The 19,647-nt window shown below is 44.9% G+C and overlaps 1 protein-coding gene across 3 annotated transcripts in view; it reads right to left on the reverse strand.

Annotated features, from left to right (window-relative positions):
- Positions 1-6,144: 6,144 nt before the first annotated feature.
- DNAAF11 (dynein axonemal assembly factor 11) overlaps positions 6,145-19,647 on the reverse strand; it is a 69,371-nt gene continuing 55,868 nt past the window's right edge. For all 3 annotated transcript variants that reach the window (XM_068525640.1, XM_068525639.1, XM_068525641.1), the window contains 2 exons: positions 12,752-12,837; positions 6,145-6,491 (listed from right to left, as the gene is read on the reverse strand). In XM_068525640.1, the coding sequence (XP_068381741.1) occupies positions 6,314-6,491; positions 12,752-12,837 (264 nt within the window). In that variant the 3' untranslated portion in view covers positions 6,145-6,313. The remainder of the gene's footprint in view (positions 6,492-12,751; positions 12,838-19,647) is intronic.

Consider the following 19,647-nt stretch of genomic DNA (forward strand, 5'->3'; position numbering starts at 1 on the left):
CGTGAAACAAAAGTCAGAAGATAAGCGGAATAAGGTGAAGTGGCAGGAAAAGGCAAGAGAAGACAATGAACTGAATGACGGTCCAGGAGAAGAGTCACTTGAACTTGAGAAATGCATCTGAGGTCTGAGGTGGAGATTTCAGGGGCATCAGCCTAGAGCTGGCAGCACAAGCCACGGGATGGGCCCAAGTGTCCCGGGAGAGGGAGGGTGTGCACGTGGAGGAGAGGACGTGACAAAGGGGTCACCTGGGTACCGGCCTGATGTGATGGCCGTAGGAGCCATAGGTCACTCAAGAACCGGGAGAACGGGTTCTCGGGGGAGAAACTTCTCTGGCACCTGATGTGCTCCTTACGCTTAGTAGGTGCTCAGAAAATGTGTATGGATTGAAGAGACCCATAAGCATGGCCAACTGAGGCTCAAGGAGAACACCTGACCCAAGGGAAGGAGCAAAGTCAGGGAGCAGACGTGTAAAAGAGCAGCTAGTTTGAGCTGAGGTTTGAGAGCAGCAGATGCCTTGGCCTGACATGCGTCAACTGGAGACGTGGTGGCACTTTCCCTCCAATGTGTCAGGCAAGCCGTGACAGACTGCGAACCTTGGCTGGTGCACATGGCGCGTGGAGCCCCAGCTGTCAGGCAGAGGGCAGCCTTCCCGGGAGTGGGTGAGGAGCAGGGAGGGCGCTGTCCCCGTGGCCTGGGCCTGGCGCAGCTCTCACACCTCCCATCAAGGTCACGGTTGGTAGCTCCCTCTTGACATTCGCAGGCCATTCACATGCAGGGGGTTCCTGCTGCAAAGCTTGTCCTGATGGCTGGGAGCGGGATGTAGAGACACGAATAGCTGTGCTGGGGATGGTAGGACATCACGGCCAGTGATAGAGAAGGGCCAGTTCATGCTGCTCTAGAAAAACCCTGGCAACGAAAGCAGGAGAAAAAAAAACACAGGGGCTGGCGTGTTTGGGTACTGGGGGCAGAGGATGACATCACACCCTGTGTGACGTCCTTTCTGCTGGGGACTGAGAGGAGGAGGAAAGGCCACTCCCGTCCCTGCTGGAGCTGATGTGGGGACTTAGGCAGTGAGCCTTCTAGGAGTAAGAGATGAGCAGAGGCACAGGGAGAGGAGGGTGACGCAGGGAGAATTTGGACGAAGCAGCCCGGGCTCCGGACTCTGCGATCACGCGTTATCAGTATAAACTTAATGTTGAATGCTCACCTTGCAGCTCTGATCAAAACATGGTATAGTTTCCCCTTTCTTCAGTGTGGGTGGTCCTTCCCTGGCCCTGGATGAAGATTTAAGCAGACCCGATGGTATTATCTTGTATTCTTGGGTAATAGATGGCCCTTCAGCCATTTGAATCATATTCTCAGTCTCCGTTCAGTAATGTTGTCCCCTATCACAGTCCAAACCCTGGCATCACATCTTCTCCTCTCCCTCCCCTGCCCTGTCTCAGGCTGCTTAGGTTGGAAACAAGTAGCTGACAACATGGCTGTTCTCTCGTCCTGCTCCCCTGTTCCCCTACTGGATCCGAGACCTAGCTCCATCCGGGAGGGTTGCGGGGTAGAGGAGCGTGAGGCAAGACAGGCAAAGGGGAGTGTGCCTCCCTCCATCCTGCTGTGTGCCCTGGAGCTTGACCCCTGGGACCAGACCAATAGGCTCCCTTGGCCCCGGCCTCCAGTTGGGTTTGGCCAGTGGGAAGCTCTAGCCAGGGATGGGGGAAGCAGGAGAGTTAAGGTCAAGGTGTTTATTCCCCTGCTCCTTCCCTGCGGGCTGCATCCCTGGAAGAAGGTCCCGGCTCCTGTCAGTGGTCTACTACCCTCTCTGGGTCCTGGTGACGACTTCCTACCTTCTACCACTCAAGCCCCAAGCTAGGAACTGCCAAGACCTTGACAGATGCAGATAAGATAGTCCTTACACGGCTTGGTCAGGCTTCCTGCTCTGTCAGCCTGGAGGAGGGTGGAAGCTGACTTTTCTCCCTCTGGAGGCCTTTTCATGGACTCCTAAGAGGTCTCCCGTTTGTCCATCTCCTACCTCCCCCAGCCCTGGCTTCTGAGTCTCCCTCCCTCCCCAGCCCCCAGCATGAAGCAGCACGCCCCCAGCCTCTGCCGTGGAGCTTCTCACCCCTCCAGGAAGCCCAGATGGACAGTGGCCCAGGCTGCTGTCATTTCCCACCTCTGGTCCTTAGGAAGGGCTCGTACAGCCCTGCCCTCAGCCTCAGGTTCCTCAGGCATGAGTCAGGTACCAGCCTGTGTGTCCCCAACTTCAGGAAACACTCTTCAAAGTTCCGCAGTGAGACTCCTTGAAGAACTTCTCACTAAGCTTGGGCTACAAAGTATGAACCCAAAAATGGACGGGAAAGGTAACAGTGCTCTCTAAAGACATGTGTTCATCCCCAAAGTCCCGTGGAAGCCACACTCAGCAGGACTGAAATGAGAACATAGCAGCACCCCCGCCCAGGGATCTTATAGCTAGTTATCCCCAAAGATATCACCCTCCACAAAGTCCCCTCTACCCTCAGACCCCTTCTCATATTCCCAAAGGGAAGGAGTAGTTTTGAGGTCCAAGAAAGTAGGTTTGTGACTATTTCCTTTGAAAATATTGGCATGTGAGTCGTTTCGTTCACTTTGGTAGATAAAATCTTTCATTTTGTAAACTCAGTCAAAAATGGCAAAGATAATCCCGTTCTAACAGCTTCTTACGCTATTTTAGGGCTAGTCACTTGACCTTTGGGGGTCTCAGCTGTTAACACTGTAAAATGTGAGAGTGAGTTCAGAGGCTTAGCAAAGTCTGCTAGAACACAGGTGCCCCCCACTTTTCGAAAGTTCGCTTTACGCCACTTCACTTTATGAAAGACCTACATTAGTACCTGTTCTCTCTAAACGAAAGAAATCCGGAGCATTTTTGCTTTTACGAAAGAAAAGCAAACAGCAACATTGCGTTCAGCGTTTGTTTTGCGGGGAGCTGCCGTGGAGGCAGTCAGCGCCCCGAGCAGCAGTGAGAGTAGCCCCGCCGCCTTTCCTGGGAACCACACTGAGCGTCTCTGCATCAAGCTGCCAGAGCTGTGAAGGTGTCTGTGAGCCTCTGTGCTTCATCTCGACTTACTCCGTGCATCCGTTAGCAAGCTGTGTCCTAAGGTCATTGCTTCTTCGCTTTACCCCACTTCGGTTTTTTACGAGAGGCTGCATTATTTTTGAACGTAGCCTACTGAGTTCCTTTACATTTCCTCTGAATTTTGTTTGAAAATGGACTATTTGTGCCTTTTGATTTGCAGCTAAAAGGCACTAGTTGATCCTTTTGGCATTCTACTTGGAAATGTCTTTCACTAAATCCATTAAGTCATCAGGTACATTTTCCCGCATTACCCCAGGCAACAGTTTTGCTAAACTTTCTTCTTCTACTTACGGAGGGTCTCCTTTCCTCCAGCATTGGAGAGCATTTTCCTGTTTCCCATCAGCCCTCACTGACAGCCACCTCCAGGTGAGCTTCTGTAATCGGCCACAGAGGGGCGCTGCTCAGCTCCCTCCGAGGAGAGAGAGAGCCAGCCACGTGGAGTGCAAACAGCTGGGAGCCTCCAGCTGTAGTGCCTTCGGGATCCGCTCCAGCTCTCCAGCTGTGGTCACCTCACGCTCCCTGGCAGCTTCCGGCCAATAACTAAATGTGGCAGGAGCAGCCGGGCGTGGCCATTTCTGTCCAACATGCCCGTCTTCCGTGGGCCATTTTGTGCGCCTCTCTGGGCTGGCCTACACATTCTCACAGCTGCACTGCCATCTGAGGCGCCTTTTAACCAATCCTCCTTCCTCATTTTTCAGATGGCAAGACCGTATCTAAAATCTAAAGTCTAAAGCCTTTCCTACTCCTGCTCCCTCTCTTCATCCTTCCAAGCCACTATCCCCAATAAATCGTTCACACTTGTAATTCTCTCTTGGTGTCTGCTTCCTAGAGTAGCCAACTGTCACAAACCTCCTCAAGGTCCTTCTAGCTTCTGACCGCTCCCTGGTCCCAAGCAACGACCGTGCGTCTTTGGTTTTAGTTATGGCAACACTCCGCTTCCACGTACCAATCCTGCTCTGGTTGCCATAGCTGCAGAACAAATTCTCCCTGAGTTTAGTGGATTACCACAACCATTTTATTTTGCTCACAATGTCGTGTGTCAGAGTTTGGGAAGGCTCAGCAGGGTGGTTCTCACTTTGGCGTTTCCCATGCAGTTGCAGCCAGATGGTGGCCAGGACGGGACATCAAAGATGGCGCACTCATATGTCTGGCAGGTAATGCTGTCAGCTGAGAGTGCTTCTGGGGTAGTGGACAGGAACACCTCCTGCGGCATCTCCAGCACGGCAGCCCCAGGGGAGCTGGGCTTTTTACATGGCAGCTGGATTCCCCCAGAGAGAGCGTCCCAAGAGAATCCAGTGGTTGTAATATGGCCTTTTCTGATTTAGCCCCGACCACACATAGCATCATTTTATCATTATGCTGTAGGTTGCGAGCAAGTCACTAAGGTTGGTCCATATTCAAGATGGGAGGGCAGAGACCCCACCTCTTGATGGGAGGAGTGTCACATAATTTGCAGACATCCACAATGACCAATTTGACAATAGCAGAAACCAACAGTGAACTCCTTATATGGCACTATACCCCAGGGGACCATCCGTCACCTGCTGGAAAGTCGATTATACTGGAACACTTCCATCCATCATGGAAGAAGCGGTGCCTTGTTCTCGCTGGAATATACACTTGTTCTGAATATGAATCTGCCTTCCTTCCCCTACAGTGCTTCTGCCACAGCCACCATCTGTGGGTTTACGCAGTGGGTGCAATATTCACTGCCACCGCACTTCATGGAGCACCGCCTCTGAGCAGGGAACTCATTTTCACAGCAAATGAAGTATGCCCGTGGAGTTATATCTATGGAATTCGCTGGATTTACCATGTTCATCATCACTCTGGAGCAGCTGACCTGGTAGAACAATGAAGTGGCCTTTTGAAGACGCAGCTACAGGGCCAGTTGGGTGATAATACTTCGCATGGGTGAGATCACGTTCCCAAGGGTAAAGTATAGGCTCTGAATCCCTAGCCAATATGTGGTGCTATTTCTCCCAGAGCCAAGAAGCATGGATCTGGGATCAAGGGATCGAAATGGGAGAGGCTCCTCTCACTAACACCCATAATGATGAACTGGCCAGTTTTATTCCTGTTCCTGCAACTTTGGGTCCTGCTGCTTTAGAGGTATTGGTTCCAGAGGCAAGAGCATTTCCATTGGAGAACAAACAGAACTGTCTTCTGACTGCAAGCTCTTACCACTGCCTGACGGGGTCCGTGTTTGTATATTTCGCAGCTTTGTCACCACCGACCCCTTGATGAACAGAGCAGGTCCCAGGGCTCAGGAGCTGCTGAGTAAAGTATTTGCTGATCAGAGCCTGATGTAAATGCTAGTAAATCATGATCAGAGTGAAGACAGTTTTCCTGTATTGTATGTGGAATACTGAGTTCATAACGTTCTAGATAAAGAGGAGGTGCAAGTATTTAAAATGTGAAGAAGGAAGTAGAGGAGGGGGAGTAGGACGAGGAGGAAGGTGAAGAAAGAGGAGGAGGGAGAGGAGTAGTGGAGGAAACAGGGAAAGGAGGCTCTGGGGGCAGGGAGGGAGGGGAAATGCACAATGTACAGTGTCGGGCACTTTAGATGGTTCATCTGGAGACAAACCTACGTACACGGCAAGTATTCTTCCTCCCCGGTCACAGATGGAGCCACTAAGGCGCAGGGAAGTTCATGCACTTGCTGAAGTTTCATCCAAAGCGACTGAAAGGGAATCCGACTTCAAGGTGCCTAATTTCCAACCTCATCTTCTTGCCATTATACCTCGCCATCGGAGAAAGCAGACATGTCATGAGAAGAAAACGGAAACACTGCTTAAAATCACCTGAAAGCATTCCAATTTGATCTGAAATAACGATTTTAACTTCTGAGCTTGACCTGTTTGCTGAAGCACAGGTTTAATAATCAGTGCTTTGATCCACGACTTCATCTATCTGCACAAGCAGGCAATTCTGGGATTTATAATCAGCGTGTTTCTATAATAGTTCTATGATTTACTGAACATTTTCCCTAGCCAACACTTTACTATAGACAAATGATGTTATAGCATTTTGAAGGTACACATTTTAATTGTAAACTGGTTTGAGAATATTAATGTACAAAGTAGGACCTCAAACATTGGAGGAGTAATGTTGAAAATAACTGTGTTTACCCCAGAAATAACATACACGCACTCTCTGCACTGAGCAAATCTGGGTCTGGCGGGTCACAGTCAGTGCAGCCTGAAGTTTTCAAATCAACGGAGGCACTTCGGGATTATCTTCAAAGTCTGGATCTTCCTCGCTTGGTATAATTTTGGGTTCAGCTTGAACTCTTCTGGGCGTGTGTTTTTTCTCTTGAACTATGTTAGCCACATCAGGGAAGGCACGCTTGCTGGGATCTACTTCTAGTCTCTCCATTTGCTGGCTTCTACAACAAAAAGGGCAAAGGAAATTGAGATATCATTTTAAAGTAAATTTCAAGTAGGTTCAACTCATTCATTCATTTGTTCAGCAAATATCGGCAGGTACTATCCCCGGAGCATGGAGGCAAAAATAGGACCCCATCCCTGGTTTCAAGTAGCCTAGAGCCTAGTAGAAGCAAGAGTCGACCCTTGGAGAAATAAAGTGCTAAAGAGCGCCGCAGGGCCGTGCTGACGTGCAGGCAGGTGGAGGAGAGGGCGGCTGGGAGACTCTGCTTACCTAAGATTTTTTTGATAATTGAAATGATACAGCAGGCCAGGCCCCAGAGCCAAGATCAACAATAGAATCACACCAGGCAGGTCTCACTCCTGAATGGAGCTAATCAGGCTCCTGGACCCTGCTGCTTCAGACCACCCGGGCCGCACTACAAGTTCAGGTGCACACCAAGCTTAGCCCACAGTTTCCCCTCCCACAGGAACCCACTCCTCCGCCGGCACTCCGTCCTTCCAGTGATAGCTGGAGTGAAACAGACCCAGGAAGCAGCTCTGCTGGCCACTGAGTCCCCTTATCACCGTCACAGAGAAAACTCTAGATGACACAGTCACAGCGCTGCTTTTCTGGCAATTTCCATTCCATAGGCCTGGAGCTGGACCCAGTAATCTGTATTTATATAAAGTTCCCCCAGGGATATTGATGATTTAGAAATTATTTTGGAATCACCGCACCATTCATTCATTCAGTTATTCAACAGATACACCTTAAGCGCCTACTGTATTCTAGTTGCTGTGCTAGACACCAGAAATAGCATGGTCTGTGCAAACAGACAAGGTTCCTGGTAACATCCAGGAGTGCAGTGTTGTGCTCAATAGAATAGTTATCATATTGTCATGTAATTGTCTCATTACCGACCTATTCTCCCTATAAGACTGACATCTTTGAAGCAAAGGTGTTGTCTTTTACATCTTGTATCTTTGGCGTATAGCTTTACCGAATAAATAGTTGTTGAATAAATGAAAAACAAGTTATAATTGTGGATTAACGAAATTAATAAGAAATTATCTCTGACCTAAGGAATATCACAGTCAGCCTAATCCAGGAGCTCCAAACCCATGTCCTCAGACCAAACTCGCGCAGCAGACACAATCTGGTGGGGGAAGGAGGTCCGATTTTCTTTGGAAAGTGTAAACTCTGCTGTTCTTACAGCCCTCCCCCTCATTCCTGTAATCTGCGCAGCCCTTGAAAGATTGGACTTTTTGATTCCTTAGTATTTTGACTAATACTCCTGGACCTGCTGAAGAAAAATACGAAGTATACAAAGACTATAAAAGGGCATTTTCTGAAGTCCCAGATTGTACACTATAAACAGTGTACGGGGCTTCCCTGGTGGCGCAGTGGTTAGAAATCCGCCTGCCAATGCAGGGGACACGGGTTCGTGCCCCGGTCCGGGAAGATCCCACATGCCGCGGAGCGGCTAGGCCCGTGAGCCACAACTACTGAGCCTGCGCGTCTGGAGCCTGTGCTCCGCAACAAGAGAGGCCGCGATAGTGAGAGGCCCGCGCACCACGATGAAGAGTGGCCCCCGCTCGCCGCAACTGGAGAAAGCCCTTGCACAGAAACTAAGACCCAACACATCCAAAAATAAATAAATAAATAAATTTATAAACAGTGTAGGAACTTACAGTTTTCAAAGACTGGCATTACAGTCACTATTAACTATAGCGTACTTTTTAATTAGTCTGTTCTTATTAAAAGACTATGATATCTATGGCTTAATTAAGTAAATATCTAAATTCATCTATTATAATTATGTTGTCCTTGACTTTGAGGAAAAGCAGCCCGTCTCAACTGTAGGCATATCTCTTGGGCCGTAATTTCTGGATCTCAGTAATAAACTGTGAGCTTAGCTAGTATGTATATAGTTATCTGCAGAGCCCCTGCTTCAGATGTTGTGAGGAATAGTTTGCATGCAGGGCTTTAATGACTCATGAATCTCTGGGCCTGAGGCACCTGAGGACCACACTCATCCTCAAAATAAAGAGGAGAGGGGCTTTTCTCCCTGGCTACTTCATGTCCCCATGTCACAGGCCTAAAGTGACAGGTGCCCATTGCTGGTTTTACCCGCCACCCGGCTGTCAGACCAGAACCTCTGGCACCTAGTAAGAATAGCTGGAAGACGGAATGAATAAATTTATTACCATGGAAGAAAGCAAGAAAAAAGAAAATGTCTAAAATCAGTAGGCAGTAGGCGTAAAATACATCAACGATTGACTCCTTCTATTAAAGAACATCATAAAGAAATGATAATCGGTTGGGCTAGCTTATTTGGACCAAAGACTCCCACTGCCCACTAAAAACTTTACTGAGATCGTGAAAGATGTGGTAAGATAATTAGGATCCACAAGGTCAGAATTCAGTGAAAGGAGGAACTCAGAAGGGGGAATGGAATCCTGAGACCACCTTTGCCCTGAGGGCATTCGGTGAGCCCCTAAAGTCAGGCTTTGGTCTCGCTGGATGTACAGAGTCTGGGGACAGAGGGCCAGGCCCTGAGCATGCCAGGTGGGCAGTCTAACAGGATGCCCTCTGCCCAGTAAGGGTGCAGTCCCAAAGGGCTTCCCCCTCCCGTACGAGTGAATGAGAGGTAAACCTGCTCTGCCCGCCTCCCCAGGGGGCTGTGAGGGGAGGTGCCCCAGTGGGACAGAAGAGGGCTGAGTTGTCACCACAGGCTGGCACTGCCATGGGTTTATAGCAGCTAAAAAAAAAAACAAACCCTCAATCTTGAACTTAGACTGAAGTGGTTCTAAATTAGCAGTGTCTTTAGGGTCTGCCCCAAAGCACACACCAATGCTCCCTGGCAGAGCACCTCCTGGACCTCTGAGAAGCCCCCAACAAGGCAGCAGATCACAGGAAAAAGTAAACAAGCACTCAAGTAAACGGGCACTCTGCATAAGGATCAGCAGAAGCAACAAGAGCAGAAATAGAGACATAAAAAATTCAGATAGTGACTAGGAAAGCATGAATTATAAAACCACTACACTTACGTTTAAATAAAATGTTTCAGACTTGAGAGTAAAATGCTGAAAACTTTCGGTCTGGAATTGGCAATAAGACAAAGATGCCTGCTATCACCCTCTTTTCAACATTGTACTGGATTTTTTCCCTATGCAGTCCTGCGCGAAAAAGAAAAGATACAGGTTTGGGAAGAAAGAAAGCCATCATTCTTTGCCATACATCATCAGGGAAATGGGAGTTAAAACAACAATGAGATACCACCGCACACCTATTTAGAATGGTTCAAATCCGGAGCACTGACAGCACCAAATGCTGGCGAGGATGTGGAGCAACAGGAACCCTCATACGTGACTGGCGGGGATGCAAAATGGTACAACCACTCCAGAGGACAGTTCGGCAGCTTCTCACACAACTAAACATACTCTTACCATATGATCCAGCAGCTGTGCTTCTTGGCATTTACCCAAAGGAGTTGAAACTTTATGTCCACATAAAAACCTGCACAGGATGTTTATAGCAGCATTATTCATAATTGCCAAACAACTGGAGCAGCTAAGATGCCCTTCAGTAGGTGAATGGATAAATTAAACTGTGGTCCATCCAGACAATGGAATGTTATTCAGCATTAAAAAGAAATGAGTTAGCAAGCCATGAAAAGATATGGAGGAACCTTAAATGCATATTACTAAGGAAGAGAAGCCAATCTGAAACGGCTACGTACTGTATAATTCCAATTACATAACACTTTGGAAAAGACAAAATTATGGTGACAGTAAAAAGACTAATAGCTGCCAGGGGCTGCGAGTGGGGAGAGCGGGAGGAATAGGTGGAGCACAGAGGATTTTCAGGGCAGTGAAACTACTCTGTATGACGCTACAGTAGTGCATACATGTCATTATACATTTGTCCAAACCCACAGAATGCACAACACCAAGACTGAGCCCTAATGCAGATTATGGATTTGGGTGCTAATGATGCATGGATGCAGGTTCACCAGTTGTAACAAATGTTCCACTCTGATGGGGGATGTGGATCATGAGGGAGGCTGTGCCTGAGCTGGGGCAGGGAGTATACGGGAAATCTCTGTGCCTTCCACTTGATTTTGCTGTGAACCTAATATGACCGCTCTAAAGAAGAAAGTCTAATTTTTAAAAAAGACACCATGATGAGAGTAAGAAGGCAAGCCCAAGAATGGGCTACGTTTTATAGTCCTGCCTGGTTCCACCACTCACTTAACAACTTTGCGATCTTAGACTAATTGCTCAATCTCTTTGAACCTCAGTACATTAGGATACGAGGATTTATCCTGCAGTGATTTTGAAGAGTAAAGATAACGCATAACATCATATAGCACAGGGTAGGCACTCAGCACTCAATAAGTCCATTTTCGAGGAAGCTGTGTGTTTTCCTTCATCGTACAGTGTCACAGGACCACAAGAGTTCACTGGGTCAGCTACCTTCCCCCAAAACATGACTCCATCTGGTCCCAATGAACATAACTCTCCTTCCCTTTATCTTCTCCCTCTATTCACTCTGTCTCCACAGCATGAGGAAAGGACCACTCAGGCTATGAGAGGGTTGAGGGGCCTATTCCGACCTCCCTGCCCCCAGAGTACCACTGCCTCTGTAGTCCTTTCCCCCAAGCCAACAACCTGCCTGACCTCGTTCCCATGTGCAGCATTTATAGGCGGCTGTTTGGTTAATGGGCTGCCCAGCCAGAGGCTGAGATGATGTGTGTAAGGAAGTTCGTCAATGATTAAGGAACATCACAAACAACCTTCCCATCGATGGATTATGAACGGTCGTGAGGTGATCCTTTCTCAGTAACGAAAATGAAAAAGAAAGGCCGTGTGAAAATACTGCAGGAGGTCCTATCATGACGAATTGTGCTAGGACATCTCTAATCATCAAGTGTCATCACAGTAATGACGGTTTTCCTGGAGTCTTGAAAACCAGCTCCAAACTTTGGCAATGACTTGGTTTCCAATCCCTGTGATTCCTCATAAATTAGATTCAAGCTCTTTACATGTGTTGATGCCGCTGGGGGTTAATTATGACCGTGAAGATTCACAGTAGTCCTAATACCCTTGATTCTCTGTAAATTACACGTGTATCTGAAATGGAAATCACTAAGCTGGGAAACATGAGAGTGGCTTTCCAAGGTTAAAAACAGCAGCCCGCTTTTCAGAAGGAATTCGACTCCATACCTGTTGTTTAAACAAACCCCGTGTTTGAAAATCTGTACAAAATTTGACAGTTGTCTTTGAATATACACGAACGCCTGACTGCTTGTATTATGCAAGACATAAATATAGTTCTTGTTCAGGTATTTTTATAGTGATAATTCTAGCATATACATTTGTATCTCAAAGATAGTTTGCCTTGGCCCAAAATAGATTCTGCCATCTGGATGGTACGAGTCTGGAAATCATGGCAAGGAGAAGGAAGGTTGAAAGAGCTGGGATGTCCATTCTAAGGAAGAATTGAGAAATAATGAGAGCTTTGTCTGAAATACTCTAAGGATTATCACTGCTTGTGGGAGGTGGGCTTCGTTCTGGGGCGTCTCTGGGGGCAGAGCTAGAACCTTCAGTTAAGAATCAAAGAGAAGCTTTCAGACACCGGGGGAATATTGAGAATGCCATGAATATTCTCTTGAGAGGGTGAGGGTCCTGTTGAGAAGGAAGCTTAAGCCAAGGCTGGAAGGTGACCTATGATTGACAAGAGGGCACACACGGGGCCTCTTGGTCCTTGCAGCCCTGAGAGTTTTGGAATCTATGACATGACACATGGGTCATAAAAGGGAGGCGGTGTGAGCAGCGTTATGGGCAGGGCTCAGCAGAGTCGTCCGTCCCAACAGGTCACAGCTACGTGACCTCCGGACATTCCAACCTCCTCCCTCCCTCATTTTCCTCGTCTGTAAACTGAGGGTAAAAATTGTGAGGATTAAATGCGTTACTATGGGTAATGCGCACGGAATGGTGCCCGACACAAAGCAAGTGCCCGGTAAATGTAGCTGTCGTTGGTGTGGATATTGCCACTTTTATTATTGTCGCCGGAAGTTGGAACCTAGATATACACAGATCTGTTTTTGAGCCCTACAAATCAAGAGTCTAAGTTTGGGGAATAAACATTAATGTTCACGGTATGAATCCTTTTTAAACTTTCAGTCACTGTACCTATTTGGAAGGTGCATTCTAGCCACCAAATGACAATGAAGAGAACTCTAAACAAAGTTAAGACGGGCTGAGGGGACGGCACCTTTTGTCTGTCTGCTCCCTGCTGCTGTCTGCCGTGCTTTTCACTGGCTTTGATGTTCCTTGACAACCTGTGATTACTTCGCCCACCTAAAACAAAAACACAGTACACAGTTAGTGATACATTCTCTCTGATACATCTTCAAAAGTACACACTATATATTTTTTAAATGCTAAAACATTTTAATTTCCACTACATATTCCATGAAAGAGTCTGACTTTAAGCCCCTATACGGGGCATGAGAAAGCTCCAATAGTCCCCCTGTATCCATGGGGATGCGTTCTAAGACCCCCAGTGCATGCCTGAAACCACGGATAGTACCAAACCCTGTATATAGTATGTTTTTTCCTTTACATACATACCTGTGATGAAGTTTAATTTATAAATTAGGCACAGTAAAATACTAGAAACAATAACTAGTAATAAAACAGAACAATTATAGCCATATACTGTAATACATGTTACAAAATTGTTCAGATTTAATACCTTTTCCATCTGAACTAAGCACCTATCACTCACTGTGGCCATAATTTTTGCAATCTGAGGTACGGCAGCAAAACCAGCATGAATTTCTTTTTCCTTCCTCACAATTTCACGGATAGAAGATTCGCTCATACTGCAGATCTTAGTAACCTCAGCATACGATTTTATTTTCTTTCCTTATTAAGTCAGGAACTTTCACCTTTTCGATTAAAGGAAGCACTTTAAGCCTTCTCTTTCCTCGGTTTCAGTTACCCATGGTCAACAGTCTGAAAATATCAAATGGAAATTCCAGAAATAAACAATTCATATGTTTAAAACTGTGGGCCGTTCTGAGCAGCATGATGAAATCTTGCACCATCCTGCTCCGCCCTGCCCAGAATGTGATGTGAATCATCCCTTTGTCCAGTGTATCCCCCCTAGTTCCTTAGTCACTTATTAGCTGCCTTGGTTATCGGATCAACTGTGCTCGGGTTCAGGTAACCCTTAGTTTACATAATGGCCTCAAAGCGCAAGAGTAGTGATGCCATTGGTCAGAACCCCAGAAAGCCACTGTTTATCGCATGTATGCTTCAATACATGGACGGTGACTGAGCAAACGAGGCAAGGCATCCTTGTCTGGGGGACTATAGCTTCAAATCTGGGGAGTGTTCTTATTGCCCTTGATGGCAATCCGTCTCCTATGTGGTGGCACGAGCATCCGTTTTTTTACATAGTGCAGTCGTATATTTTTCCCTCATACTTTATAAAAATTCAATCTGTGTGTGTATGTGTGATTTAGTTCAGTCCCTTCCCACAGACCTCATGGGAGGGCCTATGTGCAATGCAGCAAGGAAAGATCTGCTTAAACACCACCCTTTCGATTATGTATTGAACACCCGACAAGGGAAAATACCTTTAAGCATCACCAATGGTTTGTGTGATGGCCAGACTTTTGCTGAGACTCCAGAAGAGAAAACAACAACAACAACAAATGCCGCATGTACCAAAAAACAGGAAGTTTCAAGGCTGGAAGAGTTTGTTCAGAAACATTTTTTAAAAGGTATATTCTGCATAACAAAAACATGTAGAAGGAAACCATGGAAGAGCGAGCCATGGAAGCCGCCAATGCAGTGTTCACGGGATAATTAGAGGAGGTGACTCACGGAAAGGATCGCTCAGTGAAGCATGTTTTTATCATCATCAAACGAGGTTTGCTTTGGAGGCAGCTAATTCCAAAATGATGTATTTGCTATGTTTTAAAGTCTATTTCATGCCAACTTTACTGTTTTCCATTCATTTCTTGCTGGCCCATGATGTTACATTTTTGGATGTTCACGTGCCAGGGTAGGAATGTTTACGCTATTTTAAAGTGAAAACTTAACTGTTGTTTTTTTTTTTTTTTCTTTTCTCTAATTGAACTAGTGTGATGGATACAAATATTTCCCCCATGTTCCTGGCCTATCCGTAAAGAAATGGAAATGCTTTTCAGTTTCTATCGATGCCAGTTCTGGTTTATTAAGCCACATTAATGTCAAATATGAGGGCAAGGAAAGACAGAGATGAGGAGACTGAACAGAGATGCCTTGCAGTTGAGGCAGCAGAGAGTGGTTGTAGGCGCTGGGGTAATGAAAGCTGGCACCTTCCTCCTGGGGTGTCTCGGGGGTGAGTGGGGTCAGCAGGACCTCCCTCCGAGAGGCACGGCGGCAGGGTGTCGGGGAGGAGTGCTGTCCGGGAGAATTTTCTGCAATGATGGAAACGTTTCGGGCTGTCCAACACGGGGCGCCAGAGCACTCGCAATGCTGTTAGTGTAACCGAGACACTAAAGTTTTCATTTTATTTCATTTTTCAGTAATTTTAATTTCTACTGACCAAGCCAGAGAGATGGGAACATGACCAGAGTGAGCCCCAAACCTATGCGTGGGCTGCCCAACTCTTCTTTGGGAGTGAAGGTCATCCATCCATGCCAGTTAGCCCTGATTTATCCGAGGTCCCTGACCACATGGCCTTTTCAGTTCTGGAACTCTCTGCTCCTTCCTTGACATGCCTGGGATCTGGAACTGAGCGTGAGAACGCGGAGCCTGTGTTTCAATCTCTCTGATCAACGTGGGGTGTAGGCTGCTCCCTTAGCCCAACTCAGGACGACTTATCTAAAGGACCACGTGAGCCACAGAGCTTGGGCAGGCAGTGGCTGGGGCCTCTGTCAGGCCAGCATTGCAGCTCAGCTTCTCCCCTTTCCCAGTCCTGCTTCCTCCCCTCCCACAGGTGTGGATCTCTAGGCTGCTCCCCAGCAAATGTTCTGCAAGCGCATCTCCATCTCAGGGTCTGCTTCCTGGGGAGCAGTGGCATCTGAGAGCTTTTCTATTTTTTAATAATTACATTAAATGAGACCAATGTTACTTAAAATTCATGAAAATGTCAACTTTAAGAAAAAAAGCTTTTGAGCCAAAAGCACAAGTTTCGTATTGCTTGATGCTATAAATGCGCTAATCAGAATGGGAGCACATGCATAATTAGAGTCTTACAACACCCCATCTCTAACACTGTTATTTGTCCCATAATAAGCTCAGACAAAGATTCTCTGTGTTTATGGAAATGCAAATAGAATCGCAAATTTGGAACTTTTCTTCACCAGGAATTTGCTATGTACCAGAATCTCAATGTGTTGCTTATCTTTAAAAGATATTTTCAGCTCATTTAGTTTCAAAGGTTCTTTTAAGTTTAAAAGTTAGGGGGAATTAAGAAATCAGCAGTAAGAAAAGTATTAACACCAGCATTCATACTGACACCAAAATTCATCTTAACAACAATATTTACATGAATAGCAGGAAAAACTCTTCTGATAAGAGATCTAATTTTCCCAAGTGGAGGATCAAAGTTCAGAATTCCAAGGTACTAAAATAGTAACATGTGGTTTCCCTCTACACCTGCAGCTTAGTGCTACTCTTCCTCTAGAAAACGATGCTCATTAACATCAAACTTCCTATTCATTTGTACGAAGTGTGTTTAGGGATGACTAATGGAAAAGGTGTAAGGGCCAAAATATGTTTAATAAATTAGACAAAGTGGAGCAAATGGTTTCCTGAATCCATAGCGGGAAATGTAACCAACTACTTGAAAATTCAATTGCGGGATAGGCACAAAGGTACAAATTAACATTTTAATAATATTAGGTTATTTTAACGCATAGATTATGCAATTGAAAGTTGGGAGTGAACATGGAGGTAGGAATTGAGTCCCCTTTAGTTCAGAAAGCAAATGACCCTTCAAAGGCTTTCGTGACAGCTGGTTTTCCAGCCTTGGTTTAAATAGCACCGTGGGATGGAGTCCCTTTACCTCCCTGGGGTAGCAGTCTACACTGAGACCATCTACATTTACCTTAACATGTACGTGGCTGCTTTACCAACCATAAAAGTTACTAATGCCAAGAAATCAAGACTACCTAGGTGAGCTGTGTAAAAATACAGTAAACAGACGTGAGGGAGAGAGACCTACCTCCTAATCCTTATATTTAGGTTGAACCATAGAAATTACCAACATCTGACTATTTTTTATAGGTTTAAAAAAACACTTTTTTTTAATAATTAATTTATTTTTATTATTTATTTTTTTATTTTTGGCTGCGTTGGGTCTTTGTTGCTGTGCACGAGCTTTCTCTAGTTGCGGCGAGCGGGGGCTACTCTTAGTTGCAGTGCGCGGGCTTCTCATTGCGGTGGCTTCTCTTGTTGTGGAGCACGGGCTCTAGGTGCACGGGCTCAGTAGCTGTGGCTCGCGGGCTCAGTAGCTGTGGCTCGCAGGCTCTAGAGCACAGGCTCAGTAGCTGTGGCGCACGGGCTTAGTTGCTCCGTGTTATGTGGGATCTTCCCGGACCAGGGCTCGAACCTGTGTCCCCTGCATTGGCAGGAGGATTCTTAACCACTGGACCAGCAGGGAGGCCCCCTGACTATTTTTGACCTAGAAAACAGTGATTTTCCACGGTTTAGCTTAATAGTTATTTACATGAAGTTAAATAAGAATACGTAAACAATCCCTCCATTTCAGATGAAGACTTGCTAGTGGGAAGTTACAAGAGTGAATGGACAAAGAAAATGGAATATAATGGAAGATATTTGTTACAAAAGAAAATGTAAACAATTGACCTTTTAACCTTCTCTTGTGGCTTTCCCCTGGTTTCTTAAATAAACCAGGGGAATGTGAAGTAAATTTCTCTTTCTCTTGGATTTTCATTTTGTATCACAGTTTCAACAATTACCTTCATTAAATCTTCTCAAAGAAATATTTACTGAGTATCTATTATGCACCAAGCATAGGACTGAGCAATAGATACGGAATGATAGATTTAAAAATTATCCCTGATCATCTCATGAGGAATAAAGACACAAAAGCAATTAAAATACACTAAGAAAGTGCAATTGATAGAAATATGCACAGACTCTACAGAAGCCCAAGGGACGGAGTCAGACTGGGCGGCCTGGGGAGCAGTGATCAAAGAAGACTCACTAATGATGTGAGATTTGATGTGAATTTTAAAGAATAAGTGGGAATTTGCCAGAAGATGGAGATTATGAGATGAAGATTGTATAAGGAATTAAGAACATTCCAGAGAGAGAAAAAAGCATAAACAAAGACTGGAAGGTAAATGACCACATAAACAAGCACCGAATATTAATTAGGCAGATAATAGCTAGAAATAAGGCTGAAGAACTAGGCAGAGGTCAGATCTTGGGAGACTTTAAGGTGTTTGGACTTTGCACAAGAGGTGATGGGGACTTTTGCAGTATTTTTTTTCAGTGACATAGGTATTCATCTCAGCTGAAAGAGCAACATTCTAAACGCACTTCCTATTTTCATTAGCCGAAGTGCGAGATGTTAACAAAAAAATACTAAGTCCAGTGGAGTGACGGCTTTTGAAAATGCCTCTTTCCTCACTAGATAAATAAAATATATAAAAATATGTTATTTCTTTTTCAACTATTATAGTCAAGTTCCCCCCCACCCCAACTCTACTCTGAAAATACTAATGACATACAATCCTGTTAGGAAACTGTCTAAATGTGTGTAATGGCCAGCAAACTGATTGTAAGAACACTCGTAAACTGTTGGCTAATTTAGCTGTTTTGGGGGGCTTTCATTCACCTACAGACTCCAGATATATGCATATTAGAATTATTAAGTCATAAAGTACTTTTTAAGCTTGATATATGTTGACAATTTTATTTTCGAAAAGATTAAATCATCCTCTATTTCCTCTAGCACTTTATGAGAGTACTGTTGAACCTTCACAGGCATGGAACTTTATTGATTGTTTTGCTAGAAAACTGGTAGCGGTTCTGGAAAGGGGAACCAAATAGTTGGGGAAGAGGGATGGAAAGGATGTTTGCTTTACTTGTAAACTTAATACTTTGGAATTTTGTCCTGTAAACACATTATCTACGTATTGTTAAATTATTTAAACAAGGAGGCCATGAGACTGAGGGAACTCTAATACCATAGACTTTTTTGTGCTTCTTTTGTAACTGTGATTTACCTCTTTTCTATTGGGGTTTGGTATTTTTCTGAAACACTTTCATGAATTTATATGTAATATTGATATTATATCTTCTTTGGTCTTTTGTGGCGTTTTTCCTCGGCAATGGGACATGTCAGCATTTGAAAAACTGTATATTGTCTTGTTTATTAGTTTACTGTCTGTTTTCCTGCCACTAAAATGTAGACCCCAGGAGGAACTTCTGTGCTGGGTACATGACAGGCCCTCAACAATTATTTGTTCAATGAATGAATAAATGGATGAAATATAAATGAACAATACATGTTTATGAATGGTGGTTTTTGACATACAACTTTGGTTTAAAGTAACCAAAACTATTGCTTTTCCTTGGTGATTTCTGCCATTGTTAGCCAATCTCTGCAGAGAATAAAAGTAAATATTTACCTTTATCTCCACTTATATATTTATTTTTATTGAAGTATAGTTGATTTATAATATCATATTAGTTTCAGGTATACAGCATACTTCTATTTCTTTTTTAAAATATTAAAAAATAATATTTAATTCTTTAATCCATATGAAATTTATTTTTGTATAAGGTGTGAAGTAAGATGACAACCTGATATTTTCCTAATTAACCAATATCTCCCAATCTTATATAAAAATTAATTTGAAGTGGATCATAGACCTAAAGGTAAAAAAGCTAAAATGATAAAGCCCCTAGAATAAAACAAAAGAGAATATCTATGAAGCTAAAGATTTCATGGACGTGAAATAGGAAGCAACAATCCAAATGGAAATAAAATAATTCATTGGCGAGTTCACATCAGCCCATTCCCCACACACACCCTGCAGCAGGGAACAGCCATCGACCAAATATTCTCAGCGGTTGGTGACTACTATCCCAGTTCCAACACCGCTGAGGTAGAGTTATTCTGAAGCACATGTTTTG

Source organism: Eschrichtius robustus, chromosome 17 (assembly GCF_028021215.1).
Source record: "Eschrichtius robustus isolate mEscRob2 chromosome 17, mEscRob2.pri, whole genome shotgun sequence".
Lineage (NCBI taxonomy): Eukaryota > Metazoa > Chordata > Mammalia > Artiodactyla > Eschrichtiidae > Eschrichtius > Eschrichtius robustus.